General features: G+C 40.7%; 1 protein-coding gene across 2 annotated transcripts in view; it reads right to left on the bottom strand.

The window, feature by feature from the left end:
- The window catches only part of LOC148872830 (kinesin-like protein KIN-7K, chloroplastic), a 75380-nt gene that overhangs the window by 23494 nt on the left and 29497 nt on the right, over positions 1-22389 (bottom strand). For both annotated transcript variants that reach the window (XM_088971204.1, XM_088971203.1), the window contains exons 11-12: positions 16073-16135; positions 15788-15892 (exon numbers count right to left, since the gene is read on the bottom strand). In XM_088971204.1, the coding sequence (XP_088827330.1) occupies positions 15788-15892; positions 16073-16135 (168 nt within the window). The remainder of the gene's footprint in view (positions 1-15787; positions 15893-16072; positions 16136-22389) is intronic.

The raw sequence follows: 22389 nt of genomic DNA, 5'->3' as shown, positions 1-22389 counted from the left end.
ATTAAGATAGGCCTAGTCTCCTACCTGAAATTCCAACTCGCAGTGCCTTTTATCATAGATGGATTTCATTTTTTGTTGGGCCTTCGTAGGGTGTCCCGGATACTGCTCAACTGGTCGGGGGGTCATTTTCTCACTTTCAAATCGCCCTATTTAGTCAGTTGGGAAGAGGTCTTCTCTCTTCCCGGATCCCGTCGACCTCACCTAGCTACCCAGTTTGAAGCAAGAGATCAACTAGTCCAAAAGGAAGGGTGGGCAGTGGGCTGTCTTGGATCAAGCAGAGTGAGGAAGTGCTAGGTCATAAAGCCAAGGAAAGAGGAAGAAAGCCTAAAGCCATTGTTAAGATGTGCCGAATAGGGGTAGTTTAGTCTTCTTCTGTTTATTAAGTAACTTGCTTATGTGGCAGTGTTATTAGAGTTACTCTGCCCCACACTTAAGTAAGGTCATTTCTGTCTTTGTAACTATGATTAGAACCTAATATAGATTAAGGGGGTCAACTAAATGGGGAATCCATCAGATTTTCGACAGACCCTTCTTTCTTCTTCTCTTCTTCTTCTTCTTCTTCTTCTTCTCCTCTTCCTGTTCGGACTACTGTAGCAACAGTCGAAACATGGTATCAGAGCAATGCTCCTGACCTAAGTCAGTTGGTAAAGCACCTCAACACTGTTCGTGACTCTTCACTTTCGTTTCTGATCAGTCGATGGAGAGAACTGGTTCGCCCTAGGTCAGAAACAATACAGCTTGTCTCTCTACTGCACATAACCTTCTTCAACAAGGAAAGTGACTTCAGTAGTGGATGGTTGATTGATATTCTCAAAGGAAGGTCGGTTCTTTCTTCTTCTAGTGTTACTTTTATTTCTAGGTAGAAACCCTACAAGAAGCTGTTGTATTGAGTAGAACCTAGAGAACTAGGTTCATTGTTGCCCTAGGAAGGGCTGTGTGTGCAATAGCCGAATGTGTAGGGCTGCTGTAAGTTGTTGTGTAATGCCCTCTTGATACGGTATAAGGTAGAATGCAGTGACCTTGCCGAACTCCTTGTGGTTGTGTAATGCCCTCTTAAATGTGTTAAATAAGTCTGAACTGGGTGCAGCAGATTTGGCTGTGTTGTGGTGCTTGAGTGGTTGTAAGAGGGCCTCTACTTGTGATTAGTGAATGGTAAACTGATGCTTATGTGGGACATAAGTGTGTGAAGTCAGCAGTAGTGTGAATAAGAACAAGTGTGTGAAGTCAGCAGTGGTGTTTAGAGGCTGCAATAGGGGCTGAAATATCAAACTGTGAACAACATCAATCAGCTTGTAGTTAAGAAGTAAAGTTAGAGACAACTGTGAAAAGGTACAATGGAAGCAATAGGAAATGGCTACAATGATCAGAAACCTAGTGTAGTAATTTCTTCCGACTACCTAGGAGTACAAATGACCACAATTAAGCTAAATGGGGAGAACTATGTTCCATGGGCTAAATCCGTGGAAGTTTTTCTCAAGGCAAAGAAGAAAGCAAAGCATGTTAGAGATGAGAAGCCACCGGTTGACTCTCCAAGGTTTGATGATTGGGAACAAGAAGATGCTCAAGTCATGACTTGGCTGTGGAATAGTATGGAACCCAAAATCAGTGCCAATTTCAGGTTCCTTGATACGGCTAAGGATATATGGGAGTATGCTAAGAAGCTATATTCTGGACAAGACAACACAACAAGAGTATATCAGCTGTATCAGGAGTACTTTGATTTGCAACAAGGAACCAAAACACTAGAAGAGTACTATGCCTGCATGAAGAATATAAGGAATGAACTCAATGTCTATCATCCCCTTACTCCAGATATTCAAGTTCAGCAACAGCAAAGGGAGCAGCTAGATGTTACAAGATTTTTAGTGGGGCTGAAGTCGGAATATGAACCAGTTAGAACTCAAATATTGGGGGGCTCTACTCTTCCTACACTTGAGGAAGTATTCTCAAGACTCCGTAGAATCTCTTTGGGTCAGACAGAGAACCCCACATAGTATGATAGATCAGCACTTGTGACAGTTAGAGGTGGTGGACATAGTACAAGAGGAGGAGGTCATTCCAGAGGGGGCCGTGGCAATTCCATGATTGGTAGGGGTGGCCGTGACTCAGGGGGAGGCCGTGGCAGAGGAAAAAATAACTCTACAAGGAAGTGTACTCATTGTGGTAGAGATGGACACAGTGAATTTCTGTTATGATCTACATGGCCCTCCCTCTAAATGGGCTAATCATGCTGTAGCAAGCGAGGTTGCTATTAGTGACAGTAAACTGGCAGACCTAACTCCTTCCACATCTACATCTACTCCTGGGAGGGAGATGGTGAGTGTTCCGCATGATGAGTATGAACAGTTCTGCATCACATCGCCAGTTTGTTTCACTTTTGTCTTCTATTTCCCTACCTAACAATGTTCAAGAAGCTCTTAGTTCACCTGGATGGCGGCGGGCAATGGAGGAGGAACTTTCTGCTCTTCAACATACTCAAACGTGGGAACTTACTACTCTTCCACCTGGGAAGCATGCTGTGGGCTGTAAATGGGTGTATACTGTGAAATACTTGCCAGATGGTACTGTGGAGCGTCTGAAGGCCAGACTTGTTGCTAAAGGTTACTCACAGGTGTATGGTGTGGACTACATGGAGACATTCTCACCGGTGGCTAAAATTGGTTCCGTTTGTGTCCTAATTTCCTTGGCAGTTATGTATGATTGGCCTCTCCTTCAACTTGACATAAAGAATGTCTTCCTCCATGGTGATCTAGTGGAGGAGGTATATATGGAGCAACCACCTGGGTTTGTTGCTCAGGGGGAAGGTGGTAAGGTGTGCAGGCTGAAAAAAGCAATTTATGGGTTGAAGCAATCTCCACGTGCTTGGTTTGGGAAGTTCAGCAAAGTGGTGAAGAGTTTTGGAATGAAGCAATGCCAGGTTGATCACTCAGTGTTCAACTATGACTCAGAAGCTGGGAAGATTTTATTAGTGGTCTATGTGGATGATATTGTCATCACTGGTAGTGATAAATTGGGGATTGGCAAACTAAAGGTATTTCTGCAAAATCATTTTCAAACAAAGGACCTTGGAACATTAAAGTATTTCTTGGGAATAGAGGTTACCAGGTCAAAACAAGGTGTGAATCTGTGCCAAAGGAAATATGTCCTTGATCTATTGGAAGAAACAGGACTGTTAGGTGCAAAACCGACTGAGACCCCTATGGAACCAAATGTTAAGTTGTGCAGTGATACAGGAGAAATATTTGAAGATCCTGGAAGGTATAGACAACTAGTGGGAAAGCTGAACTATCTGACTATCACGAGACCCGACATCTCCTTTGCAGTCAGTGTGGTGAGCCAATTCATGCAGAACCCTCGTATACCTCACTGGGATGCAGTCCTTAGAATTGTGAGGTATCTGAAAGGTGCTCCAGGCCGTGGGCTATTGTATAAACCAAGAGGAAAACTTGAAGTAGTTGTGTATACAAATGCAGACTGGGCAGGCTCAATGAGTGACAGAATATCTGCTATAGGCTATTGCACATTTCTGGGAGGAAATCTTGTGACATGGAAGAGAAAAGCAGACGGTTGTAGCCAGAAACAGTGCTGAAGCCAAATATAGGGCCATGGCTCACACTACCTATGAATTAGTGTGGCTGAGGAATCTCCTACAAGAAATTGGGTTTCACATGGATAAACCTATGAAATTGTACCGTGACAACCAAGTTGCACTACATATCTCATCCAATCCTATCTTTCATGAGAGAACAAAGCACATAGAGGTTGATTGCCACTTTGTGAGAGAGAAGGTTCTTGCCAGAGAGATAAATACAGAACATGTGGGCTCCAATGACCAGTGGGCAGATTTGTTTACAAAAGCTCTAAGCTCAGGGAAAGTGAACTATCTATGTAAGCTGGGATTATATGACATATATTCTCCAACTTGAGGGGGAGTGTTAAGATGTGTCGAATAGGGGTAGTTTAGTCTTCTTCTGTTTATTAAGTAACTTGCTTATGTGGCAGTGTTATTAGAGTTACTCTGCCCCACACTTAAGTAAGGTCATTTCTGTCTTTGTAACTATGATTAGAACCTAATATAGATTAAGGGGGTCGACTGAATGGGGAATCCATCAGATTTTCGACAGATCCTTCTTCTTCTTCTTCTTCTTCTTCTTCTTCTTCTTCTTCTCTTCCTGTTCGGACTACTGTAGCAACAGTCGAAACAGCCATGAACTGGAATTGACAAAAGAGTTGTTCCGGTTCATTAATCTCGTAAAGTAAAGGTCAAACATAACAGTTGTCTAAAAGCTGAAAACTGAAAGCCAAGGCAAGTCAGGAAGCTATTTTGTTAGTGCTAGTAGTCTAGTCAAAAGCAACAAGGCAGGAAAAGAAGCTAGTCCTCCGTGCCAAAAGTGGAAAGCAAGCATGGAGAATGACGGCAAGGCAGCTAAAGAAAAGAAAGCAAAAGAAAGGGTGGTGTATCTTGAGGGCCTTGAGTATGCTGTCCCGGTCAGATAACTGCTGGTCCACTTCTGCTACTGCTGTTTGTTTCCCTTTCATAAGAAAGTATAGGAGGGGGTTTCCTACCATAGAGGACTGTAAAAGGTGTGGTCCCGGCCGAAGTGTGGTAAGAAGTGTTGTACCAATATTCAGCCCAGGCAGCCAATGGGCCCACTGCTTGGGCTTCTCTCCAATGAAACATCTCAGGGAAGTTCCAGGCACCTATTTACGATCTCTGATTGTCCATCCGTTTGAGGGTGGTAACTTGTGGTGTATAGTAGTTCAACCCCTTGGGCTTGGAAATAGGCTTCTCAAAATATACTCATAAAGAGTGGGTCTCTGCCTGTCAAGATGGTCTGAGGGGTCCCATGCAACTTGTCCACCTCTTGGATGGGTACCTTAGCTACCAGAGAAGCCGTATAAGGGTGCGGCAAGGCCACAAAGTGGGCATGCTTGCTCAATCTGTCAACAATCACTAGGACCACTGATTTTCTCCCAAACTTGGGCAACCCTGAAATAAAATCCAGGGTGATGTCATCCCAAACTTGAGCGGGAATGGGTAGAGGTTGCAGCAATCCTGTTGGGTTCTGGGCGCTATATTTCTGTTGTTGGCACACCTGGCATTGCTGTACATATTCATAAATTTTTCTTTTCGTGCCTTTCCAGAAGTAGTGTTGGACCAACCTCCAATATGTTCATAAGACCCCTGAGTGGCATCCAATGACTAAATCATGAAATAACCGGAGTAGATCCTACAAATAAACCGATTTAGCAGATATAACCAAACGCCCTTTATGGAAAGATGTAAATCAGTCCTCTAATATCAAGTTTAAACTTAGTGATTAGCAGAATAGAACAGGTCTGAATAACTGTATAAGAGAAGAAGATGGCAAAGAGAAGAGGTAAGAGGAGTCGAATCATTCTCCATTCTCCTCTAACCCTATCTTATTAAGATCTAAAATTTTATGACGACAAGAATGCCCTTAAGTGGGCGGCCAGCTTGGCAGTTACATAAAGAAAATAAACAAGAATAAATAACAGGCCCATTAAGTGTGGCCCATCAACATAAAATAAAAGATAAAATAAAGGATATCACACGAAAGGCTGTTAGGGCCCATTAGGCCCAGCCTCTTTACACTCCCCCTCAAGCTGAGAATAGATGTCAATCATGCCCAGCTTGCTTATATAGTGTGTCAATTTCTCCCTGGGAACTCCCTTGGTCAAGATATCAACCAGTTGCTCTTCTAATGTGATAAATGGTAAACAAACATCTCCTCAAGGACTCTTTCCCTTATGAAAATGCCTATCAACCCCAATGTGCTTAGTTCTGTCATGTTGAAGAGGATTATGTGCAATGTTGATAGCAGCTTGGTTGTCACAATAGATCATCATTGGTTTCTCGTATTCCACCCCCAATTCCTCTAGAAGGGATTGTAGCCATAGTAATTCTGACACACCATGAGCCATTGCCCTGTATTCTGCTTCAGCTGAGGATCTAGCAACTACTGATTGTTTCTTACTCCACCAAAACACAATATTCCCAGCAACCAGAGCACAATAACCAGAGGTGGACCTTCTGTCATCAATACATCCTACCCAATCTGCATTAGTAAAGGTTCCAGCTTCATGTGACCATGCTTAGCAAATATAATACCTTTCCTTGGAGTACCTTTCAAGTAGCACAGAACCCTTTCTGCAGCAACTAGATGAGTATCTCTGGGAGAATGCATAAACTGACTAATAACACTTACTGCATTGGAAATATCTGGCCGAGTCATGCAAAGGTATAACAACTTCCCAAGCAGTCTCTGAAACACTCCCTTATCAGACAAAAGTTCACCATCTGTGGCAGAAAGCTTATGATTAGGATCAATGGGAGTGGAGATGGGTTTAGCTCCAACAAGTTTACCAGTTTCAGCAAGAAGATCAGGGACATATTTGCGCTGAGATATGAATATACCATCCTTAGATCGAGCAACTTCAATGCCCAAGAAATACAGAAGATCTCCCAAATCTTTGATTTCAAATTCAGAGTTGAGAAATGCTTTTAGTTTACTGGCCTCTTCAATGTCATTACCCGTGACCACAATATCATCAACATAAACAATCAAGAACGTCACCAAAGAGTCATTTTTCTTCAAGAACAGTGTATGATTAGATTGTGTTTGAATATAGCCAAAAGAGACAAGAGCAGCCCGAAATCTTTCAAACCAAGCCCTAGAAGATTGTTTGAGACCATAAATAGATTTGTGTAGTTTACACACCCTGCTTTTCATTTCTTTCCCATACACTCCTGGAGGTAGAGACATATAGACCTCTTCATGTAGTTCTCCATTCAAGAAGGCATTTTTAACATCGAACCGGTGTAGGGGCCAGTCAAAGGTAGCTGCTAGAGAAAGTAAAACCCTGACTGAGGTCATCTTAGCAACAGGAGCAAATGTCTCAAGATAGTCAATGCCATACATTTGGGTGTAACCCTTAGCAACCAACCAAGCCTTAAACCACTCAACAGAGCCATTAGAATGATACTTAATGGTAAACACCCATTTACAACCCACTGGTTCCTTCCCTTCCGGCAAGTCCACAATATCCCAGGTATGGTTCTTATGCAATGCATCAAGTTCAATCATCATATCATCCCTCCATTCAGTTTGAGATAATGCTTCCGGTACAAACTTGGGTATCACATGGGAAGACACAAAGGCAAGAAAGTAGTAGTAGGAAGGGGAGAGAAGGCTGTAAGATAAGTGTTTGGAGATACAATGGGTTGTACACTTCCGCTTGCCCTTGCGAAGAGCAATAGGAAGGTCAAGGTCTGGGATAGTCAGAGATGGGTCAGTAGAGGGCTGACCCGTTTCCTCAGGAAAGATGGGAGTGGCAAAATGCTCTTCTGAAGGACTGGAAATAACCTGCACATGTCTGAATCTCTGCCTTTGGAACCAACTTTGGAGAGCAGGAGCAGAAGGAGGAGGAGGAGCAGGGATATCAAAGGTAGGTCCAGTGGAAGAGGTGGATACCCCATGATTTGACTCACAAGGGATGGGAAGAGGAACTGCTGGAGACACAACAAAGGGCTCATCAGATTTCTCCCCCTCAGGAGGATTACTAAAGAAGGGAGTCAACTCGGCAAAGGTGACATCCCGAGATACAAAGCGAGTGCCACGAACTGGATCAAAACAGCAATACCCCTTCTGTGTGGAAGCATATCCCAGAAACACACACTTATGAGCCTTAGGTTCAAACTTGTGCATTTGTTCACTATGAATATGCACATAGCAAGTACACCAAAACACTCGAAGAGGAAGAGAAAAGAGATCCTCATCCGGGAAGAGAAGACTAAAAGAAGTTTTAAAGCCAAGGACCTGGGAGGGCATACGGTTGATCAGAAAGGTAGCAGTAAAAACAGCATCTCCCCAAAACTTTACAGGAACATGGGATGCAAACAAGAGGGATCTGGCAACCTCAACCATATGCCTATTCTTTCTTTCCGCCACTCCCTTTTGTTGTGGAGTGTAGGAACAAGAACTTTGATGAATAACCCCAAAAGTTTCAAGATAAGTGGAGAGGGTTCTCTCAAAATACTCCTTAGCATTGTCAGAGCGGAATATTTGGATATGAGTATTGAACTGGGTGAGGATGAGTTCATGAAAATTTTTCACAATGGTTGGTACTTCATCCCTGGATTTCATGAGATAAATCCAAATGTAACATGAATAATCATCAATAAAAAGGATAAAGTACCTGTAACCCCCCATGGTTGGCATGTGATATGGCCCCCACACATCAGAGTGAACAATATGGAAAGGAGAAAATGATCTTTTATTGCTAATTGAATAGGAATGTCTACAATGCTATGCCAGCTCACATGATTCACAATGAAGACTCGATAAAGACACTCTTTAAACATATCTGGGAACAGATGACTCAAAGCAGAAAAAGACAAGTGACCAAACCGAAAACGACATAATAGAATTTTGTTAACAGACTCTAACATGACTGACTCTAGGGCAACTCCATGAAGTGGTCCCAAAGCTTGATCCGGTGTGTCCAGAAAGTATATTCCGCTCGCCTCATGGCCACTCCCAATCATCCTCTGAGACTGCAGGTCCTAAAAAACACAATGAGTGGGAAAGAAAGTTATGCTGCAATTCATGGACTTTGTTAAGCTACTAACAGATAAGAGGTTTGTGTTAAGCTTAGGGACATGAAGAGCAGAAGATAAGAACAAGGTGTCAAAGGTCTTTATATCACCTTCACTAGAGATGGGGGCAAGGGACCCATCGGCAAGGGATATTTTCTCTTTCCTAGAGAGAAGGTGATATGACCAAAAAAGGTTAGATAGACTAGTAATATGATCTGATGCACTGGAATCGATAATCCAAGGGATTTTATGATTACCTGAAGCGGAAGCATGATTTGCAGAAGCACGAGTACCTGAGTGAGAAAAGCCGATGAAGATGATGTATTGTTGGAAGGGTGAGCTGAAGAAACTGTAGCTTCCAGGTGATTTAGGAGCTTTCCATACTTCTCAAAACCCAGCTTCATTGCAGCCAACTATTCAATGGTTGATTTCTCTTCACTCTCCTTACTTCCCCCTCCAGGTACTGTAGTAGCATTAGCAGTCTTGGGTTTTCCCACCTGACTACCCTTCTTAGGGTTATTATTGTTCTTAAACCTATCAGGGAGAAGTCCAGGATGAAGCTTCCAGCAGGTGTCCTTCGTATGACGTGGCTTCTTGCAATATTCACACACCTACTCTCTCTTCTCAGTAGGGCCCTTTGGTTTCATTCCCGCAAGTGCAAAATGTTCTGTAGGTGGACTCTGCAACTAAACCTTCCGCCTACTCTCCTCACTACTTATCATAGCATATGCCTGTGAAAGAGTAACCTCATCCCTAGCCAAAATATTTTGTCTAATAATATCAAACTCAAGGTTGGGTCCAGTGAGAAACTCAAACACCCTATTTCTCTCCACCAGCTTTCTATACATTTCAGCATCCTTTTTACTCTCCCATACCACTATCTCCATAACATCAATTTCCTACCATAGGGATTTTAGTATAGAGTAGTACATTGCTACACTCTTCTCCCCCTATCATAGGTTTTTCACATCACTTTTCAATTTGTATGCTCTGGCTACATTCAGTTTATGTGAGTAGGTCTCAGTTACACTGTCCCATATCTCCTTAGCCGAAGACATCCAGAGATAGTGCTGGCTTATATGGGGTTGCATAGAGTTAACTAACCATCCTATAACAGTGTAGTTCTCTTGCATCCATTTTTCAAATTCAGGGTCTATCTCTTCGGGTTTCACCTTACTGCCTATGAGATACCCGAGTTTTCCTCTACTACAAACATAGATTTTTATAGACTGTGCCCAAGCAAGATAGTTCGTCCCATCTAGCTTAATTGTGGTAACACCAATCAAAACGGAATCTACTGAGGTAGGTCCAGAAACCGGCACCTGCTTGAACTCACTTCCGTATGACTCCATTAATCAAACGAAATCAAAGAACAAAAATTTTGACTATGTAAACTTACTTGAAGCCAAACCAGAACTTGGGTGCTTGAAAAACTAGGGTTTTACTCCGCCCAGCAGATAGGAGGAAGAGAAGATGTTGTCGCACCTACCAGACTAACCCGAACTCTTCCAAACCTGAACCGCCCTCCTTTAGCAGTCACAAGACACCTTCCAAGCACAGAGCGCCACACCCGAGCTTCACCTTTCCTAGTAACCTCAAAAATCTCTAGTCGGCTGGGGTTTCGGGCAGTAGCAGAACAGCAATACTTCATGGCAAAATCTAGCCAGAACTAAATTCTCCAAACCCTTCTACCAACTAGGCAAGTGATTCTCTATACTATAGAGAACCTATCTCTCCATACACTCTCTTGATTTTAGAGCGTACAGGAACGAAGGAAAAAATGAGGAGGAACTAAACCTGCTCTGATACCAAGATGTAAATTAGTCCTCTAATATCAAGTTTAAACTTAGTGATTAGCAGAATAGAACAGGTCCGAATAACTGTATAAGAGAAGAAGATGGCAAAGAGAAGTGGTAAGAGAAGGAGTCGAATCATTCTCCATTCTCCTCTAACCCTATTTTATTAAGATCTAAAATTTAATGATGACAAGAATGCCCTTAAGTGGGTGGCCAGCTTGGCAGTTACATAAAAAAAATAAACAAAAATAAATAACCGGCCCATCAACATAAAATAAAAGATATTACAAGAGAGGCTGTTAGGGCCCATTCAGCTCAGTCTCTTTACATGGAACAACCTTGTAGAGAGTAGGCCTGATGCAAAGCTGGATTGTCTGAGCAAGCAGTCCTGATGTGGATCAGATCTGGATCCTGTTAGGCCTTTGCTTTCAAGTTCTCTAGGAGTGGGTACTATAATTGGGATAGGCCCATGATCTGAAACTCATCAACCCACGATAAGGCGTCAGCTACAACATTAGATGGTCCCAGCTTATATTAAATTTTGAAATTGTAACCAAGCAACTTGATAGCCCATTTCTGTTGTTCTGGGATTAGGATCCTCTGGTATAGCAGGTGCTTAATGCTATGATGGTTGGTTCTGGCTATAAAGGGTCGATCCAACAAATAGGCTCGCCATTTGGCAACTGCCAATACAATGGCCATGAGCTCCTTTTCGTATGTTGAATTCAGTTGGTCCTGTTTGGTCAAGGCCTTGCTAAAAATGCTAACGGTTGCCCTTGCTACAGGAGGACTACTCCAATTCCCCAGCCCGAGGTATCTGTTTCAATCACAAACTCTTTGATAAAAATGATGTGGCCTAAGTAATGCACTTGTATTTGCCCAAACAAACACTTGGATAGCTTAGCATATAACTAGTGACGTCATAGTAACTTCACTGTGGCCTCCAGATGTTGCATGTGAAAGGCCCACGTCGAGCTATATACCAAGATACCATAAAAAAATACGAGAATAAATCGCCGCAAGAATGGCTTGAATACATAATTCATTAGTCTTTGGAAGGTGGATGGTGCATTCGTGAGGCCAAACAGCATAGCAACAAACACATACTGTCCATCCGCAGCCCGAAATGTTGTTTTATGGATATCAGAGGGGTGGACCCAAATCTAGTGATATCCCGACCTCAGATATAGCTTTGAGAAGTATATGGCCTGACCCAATTCATCGAACAATTCCTCTATAAGTGGTATAGGGAATTGGTCCTTGACCATGATCTGATTTAGTGCCCTGTAGTCAATGCAAAATCCCCAGGTACCGTCCTTTTTTCTTTAGTAGTAGGATTGAGGAGTAAGTGTTGTTGTTGGGTTGAATAAAACCTCTGCTGAGAAGTTCGTTGACCATTCTCTCTATCTCCCCCTGTTGGTAATGGGGGTACCAGTAAGGCCTAACACTGGTTGGAGGGGCCCCCAGCTGTAATTCTATTCTATGGTCATGGGCACGAGCGGGTGGAAGGGTAGTGGGTTCTTGGAACACCTCGGCATATGATTGTAAGAGCTGATTTAGTTGGTTCTGTAGAACTAGGGTGTTTGATGTATTTGGGCCTGAGAGCAAGTTAGGCCCAGTTGTCATTGATCCCAGGTACATGAAGGTGGGGTAGCCCATTTAATTGCAACCCTTCATTAAAGTTTTAGGTGTCTCCCCCTTAGCTTCCTATGGTTTTGTACCTCTAAGACAAACCTTCTGGACTTCTATGTTGAAGTCCATGGTCAAGGTGGTCTAGTGACATAAAACCAGTGTTTTAAAAGGCATGGGAGACGTACGCCTGGAAGTGCTCCCAAAACGCCTTGAGGTGTATGCCAGAGGCGCTGACACCTCTGAGGCATACGCCTCATGCACATCTTATATAAAAAGACAAAAAAAAAGACAAGAAAAAAAGGAGAGGAAAGGAAAAGAAAGAGAAGGGAAAGAAAAAGAAAGAGAAGAAAAAAACAGAAAATGGAAGAAAAGACAAGGGGAAAGAAAGTGGGAACAAGTGCCCCTATAACTTAAGGGGTAGGGGTTCTACAAATGCCACCACATTGGATTCAGCTCCCATTGGCCACGTGGATAGGCAATGCCATTGTCAATCAGAACCGACACCCACCGGCCCTCCAATTGGCACATGAACCTCATGGTCTGTGGTGAACCCACTCCGACCAAGGCCTGAAGTGAAATGGAATACCAGTCAGCCCCTTGGTCGTCACCATTAGGCCCTCTTTCTTCTCCCCCTTCGGTTTGATGGGTTCTTCATCCTCATCATCTAACTAGAGCAAGTAAAATTGTTGGGCCTTACAATGGTGGCCTAGAACAAATTGCTCATCGCGATTGTAACAAAGCCCCTTTTCTTTGCAGGCTTTCTTCTCCTTCTAGGTAAGTTTCTTGTAGGGGATAACAGGGGGTCTAGGGGTAAAGGCCTTTACTCAGCTAGGCTCGGGCCCTAGGTGGAGGGGTCTTTAGAATAGGGCCCATGGGTCGGGGTATTTTCTTTAAACAGTGTAGCCCCTCTTCCTGTATCTTAGCCAGACCCACCACAGATAAGATGGACGTGGGTTGCATGGCCTTGACCTCAACCCGAATGTCATCCCTCGGTCCTTCAATAAAGCTACCTACTAAGGCCTTCTTTGGCCATCCATGAACTCGATTGGCCAATTTCTCAAATTCAACTTGGTATTCTCTAACAGTTCTGACCTGTCTTAACTTGGCCAATTTCTCAAATCCATGAACTCGGTCCTTCAATAAAGCTACCTACTAAGCCTCTCTTCCTGGAGTACACATACTTGATAGGTGGTTTGTACCCAGCTTCCTCTTCACTTCGAACTAGGCCTGAAGCGTAGGCCTGCTGAGCAACGAATGGGCCTGTGTTGGTAGCTCTGCTTCTGTGGCTTTTGGGTCATCAAACCCAACCACTTAGAGGCCCAAATCACTAAGTAGCTCAAGGTCCACAAAGCTGGCCCAAAACTCTCTATTCTCTAAGCCTCCAAATTCAGGTCCAGAACTTGAATTGCATAAGCTGCCACTTCTTGTTCTAAATCCTGTCCACTTGTCCTATATTAATCACCATCAGTGTTGGACATTCACCAATTATATGTCCTTGTTGTTTGCAATAGGTGAGCAAGTTTCTCTCCTTGCAATGAGAGACATGTCCATACTCCTTACATTCATAGCACTGCACTTTGGATAAATCTCTCTTCTGTTTAGGCCTGTTTGCAAGGAAAACCATCTATAACCCAAAATCAAGTTTTCCATTGATAGTAGATTGAGTAAACAAACAGGTTTCTTCTCTCAGTAATTCTCCCAAAATAAGAATATTTGCCCTTATAATCCCATACTCAAGGCTCAAATGCATTAAGAAATGCATAACCTTTCAATTGTCAAAATGCTCTTTCAAAGCCTTAATGCAACAGGCAGACGAAGACTCACCAAAATGTACCAACTCATATTCTGTCTAGAGGTTCACAAAACCAGCATAAAACTTTTGAATTCTCCTTTCTCCCTGACAATACAAAAATATCTCTGTCTCAATCTGGTATTAATGGGAAAGGTTGGACTGCTGATATACCTTCTCCAAGTACAAATGCATCTCCTTGGCCGTCTGAAAGCCACACATTAGGATCACAATGTCTGTAGTGATGGAACTAAGAATCTAAGAGACGACCTTTGCATTGTTAATCTTCCATGTATGCAGTTTCTCAGTATCAGTCCCATTTGGCTTTTCAGTTGTACGATCCATATGTCCCTAGAGATCTTTCCCTTCAACATAGAACTAAAAATGGAACTTCCAGAGTGCGTAGTTAGTTCCATCGAACTTGACAAGCAAGATATCAGACTTCTCTATCTCAGAAGTTGAAAGAAAGAATGAAACTCACAAAGAGATTAGAGACCACCAATATATATGAGTTCCAGCAGTTCCAGAGCCGAGAAAATGCAGGAAACAGGTCTGTCGCACCAAAGAAAGGGATCAAAACCCTACGAAAACCTGTCCCATCAACATAAAAATTTGTAGGAATGTCAAACAGGTCAGGATGACACAAGGTGTGAAGTTTCAGCCCTAACAAGATAGCCAATTGAGAGAAACAGAGAGATAACTAATCTGAATGATGTCTTTCTCAGAAAGAACAGTCCCCTTTGTCCTGATTGAAATGGCCACAAAAAAGGAACTTGTAGCAGGTCCAAATGCTCGATCCGAAATCCTTATTTGTAGTCCTGTTGACCAAGAATAAGAGCTGTATTTACAGGAAGAGGAATTGAACCTGCTCTGGTACCATGTCAGGCAGTTCAAAAAGACTTAGGTTTGAGTCAGGTGTGTACAACTCACATGCCCAGAATTGAAATTTATATTAAACTTAATAAAATAGTGAAAGGACAACTGTACCCTTTACAAAAAGATACATAATATACAATAGAGAAGAGAAAGATATGGTACAAAAAATGTACAACAAAAGGACAGTCCCATTGAGGAATCACTCTATATCTTTACAGTTTCATTTTTGTATGACCAGACCTAATATATATGCAATCGGTGTTGTTAGTCAATATACGCATGCCCCAAGGAGTACTCATCTTTCTTTAATTGATAGAACTCTTGTCTCTCTAAAGAAACATCTAGGCAAAAGAATTTTATATAGCAGCCATGAACATATAAAGTAGTAGTATAAACTTTTGCAGATTGGGTAGGACACACTGATAACAAAAGGCCTACATCAATATTATAGTGCTTTCCTTGGTGGTAATTTAGTATCTTGATGTTGTTTGTTCCGGTGTAGAAGATGAATATTCGTCTATGACTCATGGTGTTTCTAAACCCTAAAGAATTGTGGCCGAAATCATTGCTTGAAGAATTGGATATTGATTTTGAGAAGCCATTGATGTTGTATTGTGATAAGCAAGAAGCTATCAACATTGCACATAATCCAACACAGCATGATCAGATAAAACATATTGAAGTTGAGCAGCACTTTATTAGAGAAAAATTTGCATTTAAAGAAATTCTCTTACCTCATGTTACCTCTGATAGGCAGGTGGCTAATATCTTTACCAAGGGTGTTGTTAAAATTTAGGTAAGTTGGGAATGATTAACATATATACCCAACTTGAGGGGGAGTGTTGAGATTTTGTTTTTAATTCTTATTATGAGTAACGGTTTCTGTTTTCATATTATTAATGTTCACGTATAGTTGTTACCAAGCAAAAAAAAAGTTCATAATAAATAGGAAGCGTGTGTAACTATGATTCGGGCTCAATAATCAAATTTTCATATGCCATGTAAAGATTTTAATAATGTCCTGAGTTCCAAATATGAATACTTCTATCATCATAACAATGTTTGAGATCTCACAGTTCCTAGTGTCAGCAAGCTTTTATTGATGTATGATCCTTCTTTTCTCCGCACACCAGTAGTTTCAGCCCTGGAACTCTCAGAACCTGCCAGATCGATGAGGTTCTGCAAATATAAGTAAAATAAAGAAAAGATATAAGAAATCCATGATAATGTTTGCATGATAGATATCATTATAAAGTATAAACTAGGATCGTTAAACCACAGCTAAAGAAATATAGATCTAAGAGAAGTTTACAATTAGGCAATTTTACAAGGCATCAAGTAGGAGCCTCAGAAATATACCAATTGTGACAAGCTTACTGCTTCCCCTTCACTGTTTTCACCACACGAGCTACTCTCTATTGTCTGTTGACAAAGAAGTCAACTAAGAATCAAATTAAGAACAAACAGAGGGCTAGAAATGAAAATAAAACATAAAATTATTAATAAGGATAATGACACCCATAACATCTTATGTTTTAGAAAGCACAAACAACTTATCCAACATGAAGACAAAGACAACATTTTTTTTTATCAATAACAATAAACTTTAATAACGATGTGAAGCTTTGTGAAACTTTAATTACAAAAGGGGGAGGTAAAATGTCTTAACTCCCCACTAACAGAATACAATGGAAGAAAATTAAAAATTAGCCCAAAACAAAGATTCCCTACTCACCCCTTGCTTGGCTAACCCATCTGCAAATTAGTTAGCAATCCTCTTCACCCAGCTGCATTGCACCTCAATGTCCCTACTCAGCCAATTGAATTTTTTCCTTTCATTGCTGTAGCTCCACAAACCAATGTTTTCTTCCTTTAGACATCTAATCACCACCTCTGAGTCACCTTCAAGGACCAAACGTCTAATGTTCAGTTCTCTTGCTCTTTGGATTCCTTCTAGAACTGCAAGAATCTCAACCTTAAGAGAGTCTCCTTCTCCAATTGGACCTAAAAACATGGCAGTAATAATCCCATCCTCATTCCTGAACACTCCCCCAATCACAGAAGGCCCCGGATTCCTTAAGCTACTACCATCAAAATTCAGTTTTATGATTCCAAAGGGAGGAGGGGACCAAGAGGGGCTAAGAGTCCTCTTACATTGGGTAGAGGTAGCTATCTCTTTCCAATTTCTTAACAAGTCAGTCACAGAATAAATTGAGAACAGCTCCATAGATTTCAGCCAGTGGGCTACCCTTAAGAGTACAAGATCTACTAAATTTTCCAAGGTCCTTTCCTTGTCTGAAAAAAAAAAAATTCAAGAGTTTCTTTCTTCCAACAGGGACCAACACACTGCTGCCCTGATGCTTCTCCACATAATCTTCCCTCTCTTCTTAGTCCATCTGAAAAACAAAGGAGAGAACAAACTTTGCACGCTCACGGGGGGATTCCAAATACACCCAAAAAGGGAGAAAGCCCACTCTCAAACAGTTTTAGCAACTGAACAAGTAACCATAAGGTGGTAACCAGTTTCCCTATCAACTTTACAGAGAGTACACCTATTAGGAAGTAAACAAGAATTGGATCTCTTTTTCTGAAGCATGTCATTTGTGTTAACTCTTTCCAAGAAAGTTTCCCAACAAAAACTACCAACCCAAGGAGGAATGGGCTTTCTCCAAATTTCTTTAACCGGGAAGGACAACCCAAGAGGAATAGGAGGCTGAATTAAGGTCTCAAAAAACGAAGCACAAGAGAAAGTACCCGAGGAGGAAGGGATCCAAATAAGGACAAGTATTGCCTAGAATTTTTCTGAAATTTCAGATTCATTAGCTAACACTCTGCTATGATCAACCCGTAGATGGTATCAAGTTTAAAAAGATTTCCTCATTTAATAAAAATCTGGCTTAACATTCTTAGCAAAACCTAGATAATAGGCATAGTTGTCAAGGCAGGCACCTGTCTGGGGACTAGGCACCCACCTAGGTGACAAAAATGACAAGGCAGGTGCCTTGTTATAATATCATTTATGTTGCTGCATTAGAATTTTTCTGAAATCTCAGATTCATTAGCTAACATTCTGCTATGATCAACCCGTAGATGGTATCAAGTTTAAAAAGATGTCCTCATTTAATAAAAATCTGGCATAACATGCTTAGAAAAACCTAGATAATAGGCATAGTTGTCAAGGCAGGCACTTGTCTAGGTGACTAGGCGCTCACCTAGGCGACAAAAATGACAAGGCAGGTGCATTGTTATAATATCATTTATGTTTCTGTATTTTATTAATATTTGTGAATACATTCTATTATATACTATATATCATTTATACTTTGTTTTAATGTTTTACAATTGAAATTTAAAAGATCAAAAGGTTTTGAGGAGAGAAAAAGAAAGAAAGAAAGAAAGAATAGAAGTATAGAGAAGTTTCTTTTTTTCTACTCTCTCTCTCTTCAACTAAATAAAACAGCAACTGCATCCTTTTTTTTTCTATTTTATTTTCCATCTTCAGTTTTTATCATATAAAGTTAATAACCTTCTTTAGTTGCTAATTGATATGAAATTGCTCTATTAAATACTTATTATAGTAGTATTATTTTTGGAAATAATGAAATTAATATATTTAAAAGATTTTTATATTTTAGTTATGATGATTTGCCACATCTTTGGAGGAATTTTAATGTTTTTAATAAAGAGAATTGCTATCTTTTTAAATAATATGCATGATGAATGGAATATAAAACTGGGAAACTAGCCAAAAGCTAGTCCTTTATATTATAAAATTCTTATTGCCTAGGTGCCCTAGTGTCACCCAAAATTGCCTAGAAGAAAAGAGCCTCAAACTTAATCTGTAATAGGGATGCAAACAGATCAGATTGGATTCAAATCAGGGTATATCTGAATCTGATCCGATAAACTGTACGCCCGACCCGATCCAATCCGGAGATTCGATCTGATCTCACAAATATTGATTCGGATTTGAATCCGATAAGGACGTCGGATATCCAAATCTGATCCTATCCAATTTAAGTTTCAAAAAATTAATAAATTATTGAAGGAAAAGAAAAAGAAAATATAATTAGTTTAAATAAATAAAAACAAAAAATAAAAGTATTTTTCAACTATTTTCATCATATATATACATGTTTTTTTATAAAAAAATAAATAATATAAAAAATTTACAAAAATGCAATATAAATAACATATTTATAAATAAATAAATGACATATATATATATATATATGTATATTATCGGATCAGATCCTTTCGAATGGATAAGGGATGAACCAAATCCAATCTGATTATCCGATCCAAAAATTCGAATGAGGATATCCGAATCTGACAAAATAGGATCGGACTTTGGGTTGGATCCATTTGCACCCCTAATCTGTAATCATCATACAAGAACGAGACAACCAGCTGGGTTACTCCTGCCCCTCTCTAGTGAGAAACTGACCACTTGTGCTCCAATCACAAAAATTACATCCCAAAAAAATCATAAAAAAAAAATGGAATGAACATGTCTTTAGGATGATTCTTTGGTCCAAGAGATCAACTACATGAGAAAGGTTTCATTCTTTGATGGGAAGTTATTTTATACCAGGACCGACAATGGAGACAATAGAGAATAGGTTTGTGGAAGCTAGACATTGGAGGAGAGCCTTGAAGGTTGAAACTAAGGAGTTCCTCTTCAAAGAAATAAGGATCAGGGGTGTCTAAGTCTGAAGATTAGGGAAGCAAAGAAGGCAATTGTGTTATTGAAAGGCAAGGATGTGATTGACTGGGTTGAGGACTTCTTTAGTAGAGCAAGTATCAAAGGGAAACAGCTAAGCTGGAAGGAGTATGGGACTGAAGATAGCAAGTACCAAAGGTTCCTACATTGCTCTTCTTGAGTTTTTTGGGAAGGGCAGGAAGCAGCTGGTTTGCTTCCCTGAAGGAAGATAGGGGCAAGGCTGGAAGGAGGTAAGTGGATTACTAAAGTTTGGAGCACACCTAGCAAAAATAGAAAAGGAGGTTCTGAGAAAAGAACAGGCCATAAAAACTGCAGTTAGAGAGGAGCACTTGGAGCAAGATGTAATGACTTTGGCTAAGTGGAAACGTCAGAGTAGGGTGATAGAATATACTAAAAGGGAAGAATGGGAAAGCAAATATATTATCCAAGACAAGAGGCAGGTTAACAATTGGAAAAGGATTGCAGACCTGCTAATTTGTCATTTGAAGTTAAAAGGATGCTTCATTATAACCCCTTTTGAGAGCTGTAAAGCAGACCTGGGTTTGGGTTCCAAGCAAGGGCAATCAAGCTGGCTCTCCATAACGATACAATCCCAAGTTTAGGAAGATTTCTTCAGTGGATATTTTTTGTCAGTCTTTAGGATGCCTAACAGAGAAATGAAAAGGATAGAAAAAATTGATGAGGGGTTTTATATGGGAGCCAAGGGAAGAGAAAAAAGGCCATTTGATTAGGTGGGATGTGGTGAGCCAAAGTAAGAAAGAAGGGGGTTTAGGATTAGGAAATGTAGTTAGCAAGAATGAAGCTCTACTAGGCAAATGGCTTTGGAGGTAACCTTTGGAGAGAAAGGGAGAGAATATGGCATGCAGTGGTGGATAGTATTCATGACTGCTCTGAAACTGGTTAGGATGCTAGGGTACCTCGACGGGCTTTGCTCACAACACCTTGGAAGGCAATTTTTGGCACACTTCCTAAATTCCTCACATTTGTAAGGCATGATGTCTACTTTGGATACTTTGTTCTTTTTTGGGAGGATGATTTGGTGGGTATTCAACACCTAAAAGATCGCTTTCCCTCTTTATATTCTATTCCCCTCTTTAAAAAGAAGTCTATTTCAAGGTTCCTTCCCCCTTGGTTCTCCCATTGGCTTTAAATTGGGACTTTGTTTTTGTAGAGGTTTAAGGGATGGAGAATCAGCCTGTGTCTCTAAGCTTTTACTTCTAGACTCTATGTGTGGATCATCTTAAACTTTATAAAAGAATTTGGACTTTGACTTTGAATGGACCCTTCACTTGTGCCTCTTTTTTCAAGTCCCTTTGTTCTTCTTCCTCCTCTGGGGTGTTACATGTCAAAGAGATTTGGTCAAGGCCTATACCTCCTAAAATGTCTATCTTCTACTGGGAAGCTTATTATGGTAAGAATATAAGATCAATGCTTTGGACAACCTGCAAAAGAAGAGACTTTATTTGTGTTTATCCCCAAACTAGTGTATTCTGTGTAAAGTAAAGAGTGAGGACTGTCACCACTTGCTGATATCTTGTGCCTTTGCTACTAATATTTGGAATTGGGTTTTCATGATGTTTGGGTGGAGGTGGAACTTGCCCTTTGAAGTAAATCTGCTTTTTGATCCAACTACTTTCAGTGGCCTACAAAGAGAGGGAAACTAATGTGGAAGTGCGTCAGAGCAGCTATCTTATGGACCATTTGATAGGAGAGGAATGCCAGAATTTTCCAAGGAAAGAAGCCTAGCTGAAGCAAAGGAGTGCATATTGACAAGAACAATTCTTTGGCTGAAAACTTCAGACCTTTTTATGAATTATTCCTTTGACAATCTTTGGAAAAGTTGGGCAGAGGTGGCATCCTCTGGAGGGAGTGGTAAAGCTGAACTTTGACGGGAGGAATCAAGGTAATCTAGGGCCCTCAATCATAGGTGAGAGATAAGGATAGTAACATCTTATCCCTATTCTCTGGATCAGTAGGAGTTGGTGGCTCTACAAGGGCTGAGATACTGGCTGCAGTACAAGGAATACAGGCTGCAAACCAACTTGGAGTGGAGCACTTGATAGCTGAGGAGGACTCCAAGGTGGTAGTAGGTTGGTTTGTCAGATCCGGATACGGTTTTCTGGGGCTACAGAGACCTTCTCAAGAAAGTTAAGTGGCTGACATGAAACATGTTAGTAAGCTTCCAATGGGTTAGCAGATCAGCAAATGCCATGGCTGACTCTTTGGCTAAACAAGGGGTTTCAAGGGTTGAATTGTTCTGGACTACTTTATAAGTATATTTCTGTTAAGAATGTGATCATATCCTCATTCCTAAGGGGAGGTAACATCTCATACCTCCTTTTAGGGTGACTGTACACCTTTTCTCATATTAATAAAATTACCACCCATTTATCAAAAAAAAAAAGTATGTCTTTAAAAGCTGACTCTTTGGCTAAACAAGGGGTTTCAAGGGTTGAATTGTTCTGGACTACTTTATAAGTATATTTCTGTAAAGAATGTGATTATATCCTCATTCCTAAGGGGAGGTAACATCTCATACCTCCTTTTAGGGTGACTGTACACCTTTTCTCATATTAATAAAATTACCACTCATTTATCAAAAAAAAAAAGTATGTCTTTAAAAGCTCTATCCACCAAAGATCCAAGATAACACTCTCCCAACTGAAAAGTAGCTTCTCTCCCATCTCCAAATTCTGCAACACTCAACCTAAGGTTCAGATTCCGCCCTTGAAGTTTTAGTGGAAGACTTACTACTTAATCTATATCCTAATATTGAAGGTTTTACCAAAAAGATGGATATTAAGATTAGCATTGGATAAAGCATAAGATACTTTAGATCAATTAAGAAATCAGTTCCATTCATAATAGCATGCATCCAAACTTCATGAAAAGATATGACTGAGTATGTCAGCCTTGTTGAGATTAGCTCTAGAAGCTATGAGATTTTCAACAC

The sequence above is a fragment of the Nelumbo lutea genome, chromosome 2 (assembly GCF_056320005.1).
Source record: "Nelumbo lutea isolate HS-2025 chromosome 2, American lotus-T2T, whole genome shotgun sequence".
In the NCBI taxonomy this organism is placed as follows: domain Eukaryota; kingdom Viridiplantae; phylum Streptophyta; class Magnoliopsida; order Proteales; family Nelumbonaceae; genus Nelumbo; species Nelumbo lutea.
The sequence above is the reverse complement of the archived record's forward strand: the minus strand, read 5'-3'. Positions and strand labels throughout refer to the sequence as shown.